The 12,825-nt window shown below is 33.2% G+C and overlaps 1 protein-coding gene across 1 annotated transcript; it reads right to left on the bottom strand.

Annotated features, from left to right (window-relative positions):
* Window positions 1-9,297: 9,297 nt before the first annotated feature.
* Window positions 9,298-10,710, bottom strand: LOC135120653 (uncharacterized). Its single transcript, XM_064044990.1, has one exon. It carries the CDS (start codon window positions 10,708-10,710, stop codon window positions 9,298-9,300), a length of 1,413 nt encoding a protein of 470 aa, XP_063901060.1.
* Between the last annotated feature and the right edge of the window lie 2,115 nt (window positions 10,711-12,825).

Raw genomic sequence — 12,825 nt, 5'->3', positions numbered from 1 at the left:
CAAACTTCATAATAATAAATTCACTGCCCTTGTCGGTTCTTATTTCCTCACAGAAACTGTGGTTGTTCCATTCATTTTTTAAAATTTTCTATTTATTGTGTCCGTTACTCCGTTAAATAGATTTTTTTATTTCCTGTTTAGATTTCGCATAGATCAATGGTGACTCGTTTAGCTCTAGCTACCGTTGCGTCTATAACATATTTATGTCCTCATGTGATAGTATTTCCCAATATGATATGCCATTATACATTAGCTGTCCTGAAATACGTTGGTTAATAGTTTTGCTTAATTTTTTTACTTTCTTCATTTTTATCTTAGATTTTTAACAAAGCCCGTGCTTCTTACTCTGAACACCGTTTGCGTTCCAGCATAGGAGGCTAAAGTGGCGGCACATCTTTGGCTTAGAAACCCTCACATTTTCGATTTATAAAATATGATATATAGGAGAAATCCTTTTTAAGTAAGGATAGCTAATATGCCCATATTTTAACTGTTCTCTATGATGGACTTACACTTCATGGTATTAAACGTCGTGGTCGTAGCTCTATATTCGTATCTGTAACCACTTATAAGGAATAAGCCATTTCTCTTTTCTATTTTAAGCAATAACTTTGCCCCCTTTTTTAATAAAACCCTGTTATTTATAAAAAAGATATCAAATCCTTTTTAGTTTTTTTTAATTTACCTTCAGAAATCGGATTATGACTTGTCATAAATAGCTTTACCACTATCTAAAAAATATAAGAAACAGGATTGATAGGCCTCAGTGCTATCATTTACTGTTAATAACGTGTTTATCGTTTCAGGAATCAGTTTAGAGATCTTGTCAGTAAATAACCCCCATATTTACTGACTTTGTATGCTGTTTAAGAGTGAGAACGCTATCGAGTTTGACAAGTTACTCCATATATAGGATCCCAAATTTTAAAAAATTGAACCAGGATTTTTGTTAAAGGGGAATACTTGAGTGCACTTTGGCGTGTACGTTACACTCAAAGAAATGTTGATATTTGATTCTTTCCATTTTATTATGTAAATCTTAACTTTCTTAAAACCTGTTCTCCTCTCTCTACTTCTTAAATCCTGCCCTCGAACGCTAACTCCAAATTTTCAGAAAAACTCCGCCTTTTGAATTATTTATATTGGTTTTAATTTGTCCATCCACGAGTGCGTAACCTTCGAGGACATTATGTTATAAGAGGAATGCCTAGCAAACCGCTTTTTTTTTTTTACTGGTGGTTTGCGTTGTTGGGTGGCGCGCTCCCCGAGACCGCGCTTTGAGTCTTTTTTTAACTCTATATTACAGTATCCTATAGTCTATACTATAACAATTTACCACATTAAATAATAATATACTAGCTTCAGAGCCTAAAGACCAAAAATATGAGACTTTGATTACATACCACATTAGTCAATTTAACAATAAAAACCGAAAATACTATAATTAAAGTTAAGACTTGCTTAGAAAGGAAGTTGCTGAATAACAAAGAAGACTGTTAGCACTAAATATAAAGTTTTAGTTTCACATTTATTACTGGGCTTTGTAAGTTTGTCAGTAACTTAGAATTAAACTAAAACAGAATCAGAAAGAAATAAAAACAAATGAAGAAGAAATTTTTACAAAGCTTTTCGCGTGGTTTCACTAGCCCGATTGAAGTTTCGTTTGTTAATTCAACTTTGATTTCAAGTACAAAAGACGTTATTGCCATTGGCGAGTTAAACAAAATAAATTGTTTTTGGTTTAGATTATATGGTAGATGAAAGCTATATTAGTTACAAGAATGCCCGTGAGTACCCTTTATCAATAATTAGAGAACAGAATGATTATCTCATTCTTGGAGGGAATAAGTTCATAACACTTGGAATGGCACAGCCAGCAGTTCTTAGAATACTGTGTGCTTAAAAGTGGTTAGTCACCAATTCCCCTATGGAATCGATTTATCGCTATAGAGAGAAAATAACGAAAATTTTAATTATAACTAGGTTAATATAAAGGATTGCAAACCGAACCGTGAAAAAAATGGTGTTAAAGGACAAATTAAAGTAAATATATAGGCTGAAGATATTGAGAGTTAAAACGAAGTTTAGACAGATAAATTATTTTGGTGTATAGCGACGAATGCAACCTACACGATTTTGACGACATAGAAAGCTTCACTAATACGATTACAGTAAAGGATTTAGAATCATGCTTAGAATTCTAACTGGGTGTATGATTAAACTTCGCTCGAATACAGAAGGGAGAGATGGATTTGGAGCTTCTAGAAGTAGAAGAAAGGTTACCGCCCGGTTTGAAATACTCATGTGACTAAAGATAATCTAAACTTATAGTGATTTAAAGAGAATGTTAAAACTTTCAAAAGTAGTGTTAGAGGAATTAATACATGACTAGGAGGATCAAGAGCAAGTGGTGTTAGCAAAACTCAAACTGTAATATGCTTTTGAATATGATCTAAATCGTGGTTGGATGCATGTGTGATGATTAAGAAGTTAGTTAAGACAATGTACCATTAAACTCTACATGGTTCTCAAGAAAAATTGATAAATATGAGAGCGAAATTAAGCAAATTATTTACTACGTGTGGTATTTTTAAAGGTTTTTACCTTGGAGAGCTGGACAAAGTCTTTACGATGCCTGACGGGCGCAATAGACAGTGGATGGATATTTTTGCCCTTTGGTTACGTAAACGCACTCTGTCTGTTACTGCCGGTTTGAAAAATACTTGTTTTGAGTAGATAATTGCCTATTGTATAGTGGAACTGAATTAGACCACCACAAAGCATTTTGTGACCTGGTAAGTAAAAATAAATGTACAATGCTAGTTTAAAGCTAAAAAATCTTAATTCTGTGAAATTAGTCGTTAACTGACTAGAAAGAGTACCCAAGCAAAGAAGGATCTGACAGAACGAATTCAAGAAATATGAAAACACCCGAAAAATAAAAGAGAATTGTTAAGTGTGCTTTAAATGTTAAAATGTTGGCATATGTAGGTTACGTAATTAAGTGTTATATTTATTTGAGCTAACTATTATTATGGAAAAGGTAATTAAATTTTAAAGAGCATGGGTGGAAAAGATAAAATTTCGCAAACATATTCCAATGATGGAGGTAGGGATGGCGTTTTAATGTAGCGTAATGAAGAAAGAAGGCACTATGTTGCGTTTGTTAGTTTGAATTTTAATATAGCACCAAAAAATCATAGTACCGCGAACAGGGGAGCACTAGCAGTGTTCTGGAGCGCTATTAAACTTATGGTCTGATTAAAAGGTCTGGAGGTAGATTAATAATAGAACCCGACTATGGAAATTAATTAGTTTTGTCCGAAAATGAAATAGAAAGCGAGTCCAAGGGAAGTAAACGACTGAACCGGGGGGATTGATGTCTTTGGAAGTTAGTTTGTCATTAACCCAATTACCATTAAAGACTGTTATTATAAACGAAATAAACTATGTCTCCTGTGACTAGTTTTTCTACTTTTTCATTTTCATTTACGTATAATATTTCAGCTTTTTATTAAACATTTCCATAACATTAGCCATGTTGTAATGAATTGGCCGCCTCATTATAATCTTTAAATTCTTTAAACATTTTTCAAAGTACAGGGCAGGTTTGTTAAGTATGGGGTCGCATAAGTTAAGTTTTAACGAAAAAGTATTGAAGCATCACCAAGACCAAATTTAAAAAGCAGTGGGTTAATTTTCGAAGCTAGTAGCATACAAAAATACAGGAAAACTGAGAAATAATATTTATGTTAGTGAATCGTTTTAAAAAAACGGATATTATAATGACGGAAGGGGGGGAAATGAATACAATTTTTTTAAGAGGTAAGTTTTAACGTTTACGGTCAGGCTGAGTGCCGCTAACATGGCTGAATTGGTAAAATAAAACAAAGATCAAGGTCTGAATCCTTTCGATTTATCTAATGATGATAAGCTGGGGGATTATAAGTTATTTCTAAAAGATCCAGACAAAATCTTTAAGCCAAATAAGCCAAATATATTTACGGCGTGTAAAATACTTAATGATTAGTTTTTTGTACTAAATTATCTACTATTTTCATATATCTTGGTAGATATTTTATTACTTCCTGTGTTCATTTAATTATTACTTCTGTCTGCCCTCTTTACTTCCTCAGATACTTCCTCTGTACCTAAAAATAGGCTCTTTTTTCATATTATTTTTCGGTTCGGCAATTATAATCCCTTTAGAATTCTTATGTTGAGTTAATATAAATTATTTATTTTTAGTTACTTTGCATTGAAAAGTTATACTTGTTGACTGGGGAGTTTTCAACGCCATCTTTAAGTCTCTAAATAAAGATTACCCCTCGTTAAAGGACTCCTCTGTAAATAATGAGGTTCTGCGTTCTTGCACTGAAACTCTATACCCTCTTTTAGTGGTAGTACTTTCTGGAACTTAATTTGAAGCTGGATTTACAGTTTCTACATATATAGCTTTTAACAAACTTTTTATCTTAATCTGGTAGTTTATAACATCAAAAGGCACCAGCACAAAACACAATTGTGTTTTGACAAATAAGGAAACTAAAAAATATCAAATTTAACTAAATTTCGGACAACACCATTGGCTAAAAAATTTCGGAATGATTGGCTGAGGTTTCTCGAAGTTATATGTTAAGCTCGGAACGGCTGTTCTATATATGGAGAAATTTATTTTACATAGATCTTAATAAAATTTTTTACTCATTAGTTTTTTGTTTAAATATTAATAGATTCAATAGCCTTCTGTAAAAGTTTTGGGTAACTTCGCCACAGAGCGAAGTGGCTACTGAGCGTTTACCTGTTATGAACCCTAGCATGACCTATACCACATCTTCATTGGATAATAGTTTGATTAATGCAACTAATCATAATAATTTTCTGGCTTGCGCTTTTTGGTGCTAAGCAGACATAATAAGGCTTCCAACCTGAGGGTGAGGGAGCTTGATTCTGTTACATTCTCAATATAAAGCGCCTTTTGTATGTTTTCTCTTTGAGTTACTTTTGTTTCCATATTCAAATTCTAAGTTCTTCTATTAACCTACGGCCCTTTCTAAGTTCTATTCCTCCTGTGCACTTCTTTGGTTTAGTTGTGCATAAGCTTCATTCTTGCTCAAAGATCCTAGTTTGCTAACTCTTTTCTTCACAGATTATTTATTTACATTTTGATTTTCTTATTATATCTTTTAATCATTATAAGTTCTCCTTGGGCGCTTATTATAGTCAGAGAACCTTATGATCTTTAAGGGGGTAGCATTATCTGAAATATTTCATTGATTAATTCAAAATATTTAGGTTACTCTATAAAGGAAAGATTAAAACCAACTAGTATCCTTTCGTCCAGGTAATATAACAAGGGTCATAAGCTGCCCGTATAAGTCGGTTGTTTACCTTTTTATTTTTATTGATTCTTCTTAATGCGTCCTTTAAATGAACAATAGACCTAAACCCAAAAAAATTATAGCTAGGATCCTTTAGGATTAAAGCAAAGATGTTTGTTTTTGAAATACCGGAAGGGAAGGGTATCTTATTTCCCCATTCCGTGTACAAGGTACTCTTGAGTGAGTTTTGTGAGCAATTAATTTCTGGATTATTACTTACATTACTAAGTAAAAAACATCTTTTTTCTCGCAAAGAAGCCTCAGAAGTAAAAATCACTTTATTTTATTAGAATTCGTTGCTTTCAACTTTTTTAAAATAAAGTTAAAAGACCTTGCGACAAATGTTAGTTAACCCCGCTTTTCTTGGATTAAACTTTGACTTCGCAAAGCGAGTCATACACCTCAAACGGGGGCAATAGCTGTGTTTTACTTGCCGAAGAAAAATTTCTGGAGCAACCTCAAAAAGAGAATTTTCCTTATGCTCCATTAATTCCTTATGCATAGATATGTTCTAGAATGGAGGGGCTCACAGGTACTAGTTACCCTAATATGTTTTTTTGTTAAGAGAAACAAATTTTTAGTTCTTTTTAATAATTCCTTTTCAGTTGTAAGAGGTTTAAGGTTGTTAACTAGAGAAAACGCCGTTTTCTTTTTTTTCGAAAGTTTAAGAAGGGGAACGGAATGCTTTTACCGAAACCTTTTTGTTAGACCAGAAAGTTCTTTGGGAAGAAAATGAATATCAAAGTTCCCTTTTAGAAGAAACTCTATTAGCATTATTTCATAAACGATCAGTTAAACACATTAAGGCTATATCAAAGGAAAAAAAGCCATCCATAATCCCCAAAAAGATTGTGTTTAAGGTCTCGGTCAATACTTGCGCTTTACAAAAGTGGAAATTAGATTTAGCTATTTTTTTTTCTCAGGTAATAGGAACAATTTAGGAGGTTTGCCAAGAAATAAGAAAAGTCGGAATTCTACTCTATACCATATGAAGACTTTAGCTCTTTTAAACTTTTAATTAGGTTTTCTAACTTTACTCCTTCCTTCTCAGCTCTCTTCCTTTTTAATCTAATGCTTATGCCCTTAACAATCACTGAGTAAGAGTACCTGTGAATAAGTGGGCACGAACCTCTTCTAATCTGCTCAAGTAATTTTACTGTAGCAATTAATTTAATCATCCGCTAAGTTATAAGAGAGCAGTTTACTTCTTTTTATGGGGAAAGTCCTTAAAGTGAGGTTACAGGCAGTCTGCAAAAAATTAAATTGAAGCCATGACGCATATTTTCTTGAGAAAGAAAATCCTTTATAATAAAAATTTCTTCGTTCTTGGCTTCAAAAATTTAGGTGGAAGAATCCAATTATTTTAGGCACTTAAAGGTTTGAAGGTAAGTATAACGAATAACTTTGCTAATAAGCTTCATTGTCTGCAAGGCTTAAACTTTTTTTTATTATCATAGCTTTGAAGAAAAAAAAAACTAATAAATTTCTTTTTAAGCAAAGTTACTAAAAAACTGAAACAACTTATATATATTTCCCCCTTAAATCTTTGTTGTCTTACATCAATAACCGTGCTTTCAGCTGCTCGAAAAGATCTGTTCACTTCAGCCTCAGTTTTTTTTAAATTTAGCAAAAAGATGGAATATCTTCAAATTCACTATCAAGGAAGGGACCCTTTTTTTTGCTTACATGAAATATTATTAAGCAACCCTGTAAAAGTTGTTGCCACCAAACAAGAGGCCATCTTTCTAATCTTTTGATGAATTTATTATCTATTTACACAATTTCGGTGCAGTTTCTGGTGCTCTTTTTCAAAATATACAAAGTCATATCGAAGAGTACTACAACCAACTCTTCAAAATTATACTTCAATAAGGGCATCAATATATATTATGTAGATGTATATAAAGTTATAATATTCTTTGTTTAACGTAACTCTCCCTGGCTCTTCTTCTTCATAGACTTTCCTTAAACACGTTTATTAAAAGGGTTTGTAGGACAATAAAAACTAACACAAACACGTTCAAGTATCTTAAAAAGTTTTATAACTAACAAAATTTTGGTTTGGTTGAGCTGTTCTTAACTTCAAAGCGCGTTTAGAGATGAAAGTAACGGCTATACTTTCACTTTGAATAATTAAATATTTAAATAAGTTAACTCACCTTGGTAGATAAACTTAACGTCTACGCTAACAGAGAATAGAAGTAAATCAATAAAACTTTTCTCATTTCCCAAAAAAACTTCTCTTAGAAAGTCACACTATTTTAAAAACTAGTGACTTGATGGAATTTACAAAGCTTAATAGATATCACAATCCCTCCCCTACCCTATGAACTTCCAAGCTTAACTCCTTACAAATCTGAACTGCAAAAAATAGCCACAGATATCGGTTATCAACCGTTTCACCTGCCGTGTAACAAGGATCCTCAAAGTTAAGTATTCGTGCTGTGCCGTTTTCAAAATGCGTTAAACTAAATAGTGTCAGTGACACATTATCTCGTGTATCTGACTGAATACTGTATTACTAGAGGAATAGCCCTTACTCATATGTATGAACTAAGATACAGTATAAAATACATAATATGACTTGCAATCATACACCTTTGTTAGATGCAAATTAGGAGTACCACGCAAAGTATTTCCATACTCATAACCAGTTAAAGCATACATTAATATTTCCTGCTTGGAAATTGAATATTGTTATATTAATACATACTGCTTACGTTAAAAAATATTTTATTATTATTTGTAACTACAAATGTAAAACGTAGCTACGCATCTTTATAGATGGTTTTTTATGACAACATTTATATTCGGTTTTTCTGTGTTCTACAATTAGCTTAGAGGCAGGGCCATCCACAGAAATAGCTACGTCATCAACTTCAGTACGTCTGAAATACGTGAGCAATGCACACAACCCGTCTTAATTTTTATCTAAAGCATTCATGTCTAGTGTAGGATCCTCTACAAGCCAGTGGATTACCATGTTCTCCATTTTCTGGCTAAATATGGCTATCCTTGTTATTTGGTTGTACATAGATATGGGCGGTTACCTGGCCTTCACATATAGGTAACTCTGAGTTATTTGTGACACACACCTTTACAGTAGAACCAGAGCTAGTTGGGATTGTTTTTTTTCAGTTATCATTTTCGTGGGTCTATAATTTGCAACCTGAACAGATTAACAGCTCGGCATCTATAGTAGTGTTATAGTTTCATACCTTTATCTAACAGACCTTTGAAACATTGCAGGTGGAATACGCCAAGTTCATTATGAACAGTTGATTTATCGTATAAGTCAGCTGGATAGTGGTTTTTGTAAGCTCCAGTCTACCCGATTCAAAATTTTTTGAAAATGCAACATAATCTTGAATTAAGAGGAATCTAAAAAAGCTAGGAACGTGAGTTGTCTATTGGCAATGTTAGCAATCCTGTTTAGTTGTTGATAGGCTATTTGGTTGTGCCCACTTTGCAGGCAGACTAACACCTGTGTAATTTTTTGTCTCATTTATACTGAATGAACATACCTTATTTGGAATTGCAGTTTTTTTTTGTTCTCCAAAAATTCTCATAGTCCATTAGCCAAATTATTTTTTTCAGAGTACTCAATATTATTTACAAACATGTCAGCCGCTACTCTAGATTCAACTGCTCTTACTGCTGCTTGATAAGCTGGCTTGCTAGTCGCAATGCTATATTCGAACCACCCTAAGGAAGTAAATATTATTTTTAGTATTACAACAAAATGTTCGTGACGGTGGGTACAGAGTATATCCGTGCCCCGTTACTGCTGTAACGGAGCGGAGCAACCTAAACAATATTATTTATTGACATGCTTTATTAATTTTTTTTAACTTTTTTTCAATTTGTTAAAATATATACTTAACTATTTTTACTTAAATAATTGTTTTCACATATGTTACAGTGTAAATTGGCTGTAGGTTTCTAAAATAATATTCAAAAACAATTCTGGAGTTATATTATCTAGATCGCATCCACTTATTAGCTTAAGCAGATTTCCAGAGAACCCAGACACCATAACACCTTTTTCTGTAGCAGTTATTGGGATTGATGAACTATCACGCAAATTCCAAAATACAATCCGAGGTAAGATATACCCATGTTCTGCAAACTTCATTTTTGCCACTTCAATGTTGGTATGTTCTGGTTCTGACGCTACATCAAATTCCATATCTGTAAAGATGAAGAGTGTTTTTGGAATCTGTTCTTGAGTTAAATTTTGGGCGACACAAATATCAAGTATCAAGGTAAAGACAGCATCAATATTTGTGCTATAACCCCAAGGCATTTGTTGCAACTCTTGAATTCGTTGAGATAATGACCACTCGGGATTCACCTTGAAAATTTGCGGTACTGTATCGAATGTTATACAGCAATAAGACCATGGAGGATTGATAAGTTCCATTGTTAGAAGAGTAAGCCCAATGGCAGCATTTATAGGGGCCCCACTCATAGAACCCGAGACATCACAAACTGCTATAGCCTGGTTAAAATTTGCATTTTTGAAATCGGAGACTAGATTCTCCCACTGCTTTTCTATTAGCTTCACAAGCGTATCATCTGTAGAATATTTCAAACTTGACACAAATTCATATGGTTTAATTACTGATCCATGGGCTTTTGTTTCCTTGCTATTCACAAAACCTGTGAATCGTTCTGTGTCGTGTTTTAAAAATGAACTTTTATGCAGCGACATACTCTTAGATGGTACATGTTCATAGCGTACTTCCGACCAGAGCGGGATCACACTTTCTACTATATGATTGTACTTACACATTTTTTTGATTGTTTCAAAATATTGCCGCCTATTTAGATGCGTTTGTGTTATCAGGCATTTTCCGTCAGGGTGCACAATGTTGTTAAGGTCTGCTAAATTGTTTGCAATGGTCGTACATATTAGTGTATACTTGTCGTGATGTTTCTGTAGAGATGGCCTCCACTTGCAAGCAAGCCCGATAGGAGAATTTCTTTCCGTATTGAGAGATTCTTCATATAAATCAACAGCAAGTAATTTTGCTATTGCATTATGAAGCATACGGTATTTGATATTAGTCAGATATACGAACTTGGCGTATGCTATCCGATGTTCGCGCATAACATACTTATTTACTATATCCTTATGCTTCAAGCCATAATGCTGCTTCAGTAAGTAGTCATATTCTCGTTTCTCTTTATAGTACCGGTTAAAGGGATAATAACACTTGCCCCTATTATTATTTTTAGGTTTATATTCCCTAAGTCGAGCTCTACACAAACTAAGATTCTCTTCATATACCAAGTGAGCTGGTAAATGTCCATTGAATGCGGTCATCATCAGCAAATGCAGTAAATCTTTCCAGCAGCCAATATTAACAAACTTTTTCAAATTAGCACTTAGTGTACTAAACATATTATCGTACAACCAATATAGAGAGTATAGATATGCAGTCTTTATGGATTTGCCATGTCGTACATCTCCTAAATTTGCGATAAGTTTTAGTGTTGTTAAAGGGTCATACTCCCAAGATTGTGTTAAAAGGGATTCTACTTTGCCACGATCAGTACTTTCAACAATTTGAAAAAGAAAATCCAAACATGGGTTTTCCGATGTCGAATAGGTTTTTGCGCCATTTTCTGTAAGTGCAATAAGTCTAAGTCCTTCGACAAATTTATCTTTTTCTGCAATTGGTGTTTTCTTTTTAAATACTACTTCAGTGATTTTTTCATCTGAACCATTAAACGGCAAAGTATAATCTGCAACTGTATGGCTATGACAAGTTGGTCGAAGATATGGTAACTTTATATCAACTTTATTATCGCATTCAGCACAAGTATTAATGGCATCTACTTGCAGTGGTAGCTTATCAAGTAAATTGCTTACATAGTTATGACATGACATAATTTCCCGTTCTGAATAACCTTATAAGTGTTTCCAAGTAACTAGTATACAATATTTTATTTTAAAATTGTTAACAGGCACGTTGGTCTGCAGGACGGCGCTTCAGAAAAACTTGAAAAATTTTTTTTTGTAGCCTTTCTTGAAACCAGTTTTAAAGCTACACAGGAAAAGCATACACATGTGATTAGTCAGTTACCACATTCTGCATGGCTACCCAAAAATTTTATGATGTAATAAGAATTATAAGTTCGTTTGAAGGCATCATGATAGTTGTGTCCACTACAAGCCAGTCATGATGTGAGTGTTATATATTCTAACATATAATAAAACTCCCCACTATCTAGAACCATAAGCGGGGTATACTACTTCCACAACCGCTAGAACCATCGCTACTATCCTTTGTATTATTAAATGAGATACATCCTCGTTTATATCTAACCAGGCTTCAATCTATGTTCTCTTTAAATTTTCTAGTGTAAACACAGTCTGTAATTTTTTATCACTTAATACATCCCCATCTCCCTTGTTTTTATCTCTTTTACTAAATCTATATTAAGTCTAAGGGTACAGAATTCGCTTCAGTCAATACAAGTACCACACATTTCGGTAAACTCAGAAATAAAATTATCAGATATTAATGGTTGCCAAATTAATACTAAATCTATAGCTAGCTTATTAAAAAATTCTCTACGAATTTTTGCTTAATTCTTCTTTGTAGGAAATCATAACCTCACATCTTTTATCTGTCATATCTTTCATAAATCCTTCGCTTAGAGTGTGAAATGCACCAACATACCATTTAATTTACTTTATCCTTATAATTAACGATAATGGTTGGTGATAGAACTCGGCGCTCATATATGCATTACCTGAAGTTCCCAGTGGCAGTAGTATCCAATATAGGCACGCTACAAACTTTAAAATTTTCAAATTTTTTTTTTACATGCATGGACAGGTCTGGATCAGCCGTTGTTTTTTTTTAAATTCGTGTATAACCTGTTTCACTCATGCCCTGATGTTGAAAATTTTATTTCCACCACATGATTGGTATGCTGTTAAGAAATATATTGCTTAGTAGTCGATATTTTAATATCCTCTGCCCAGTCAACGTGATTTATAAATTTGTTCACATACGCTCAAGTGCTGAAAATTGCATATTTTATCCCAACCGACAAGTTGTTTAGTTTATGGTTCTGTATGCATGGCTCATTCAACCTTTAATGCCGTGATTTATGATTTCAGTTAACTTTATGTTTGAATCTTAAATAAAATGCTTCTGAAAATTTTGGTTACAGAAAATATTGCCTTATGTAACGTTGGATTTCTAACACTCAGCCTTTTACATTCCCATGTAATGTACAAACCAGCAGTTCTTTAAACTTTCATATAAAATTCATATATTGTTTTCTACAAGTCGGTATAGTCCAATGAACACAATATTTATTACAATCAGTGAATATATCACTTTTGCTGTAATAGCATCAAGTATATCAATTAATTCCCTATTTTCTCTGTGTAATTAATATATAAAAAATGGTTAGTCAAAAA

This window comes from Zophobas morio, unplaced genomic scaffold, assembly GCF_036711695.1.
Source record: "Zophobas morio isolate AGI-343-1 ecotype UQ-CSIRO unplaced genomic scaffold, CSIRO_AGI_Zmor_V1 ptg000404l, whole genome shotgun sequence".
Taxonomy (NCBI): domain Eukaryota; kingdom Metazoa; phylum Arthropoda; class Insecta; order Coleoptera; family Tenebrionidae; genus Zophobas; species Zophobas morio.
The sequence above is the reverse complement of the archived record's forward strand: the minus strand, read 5'-3'. Positions and strand labels throughout refer to the sequence as shown.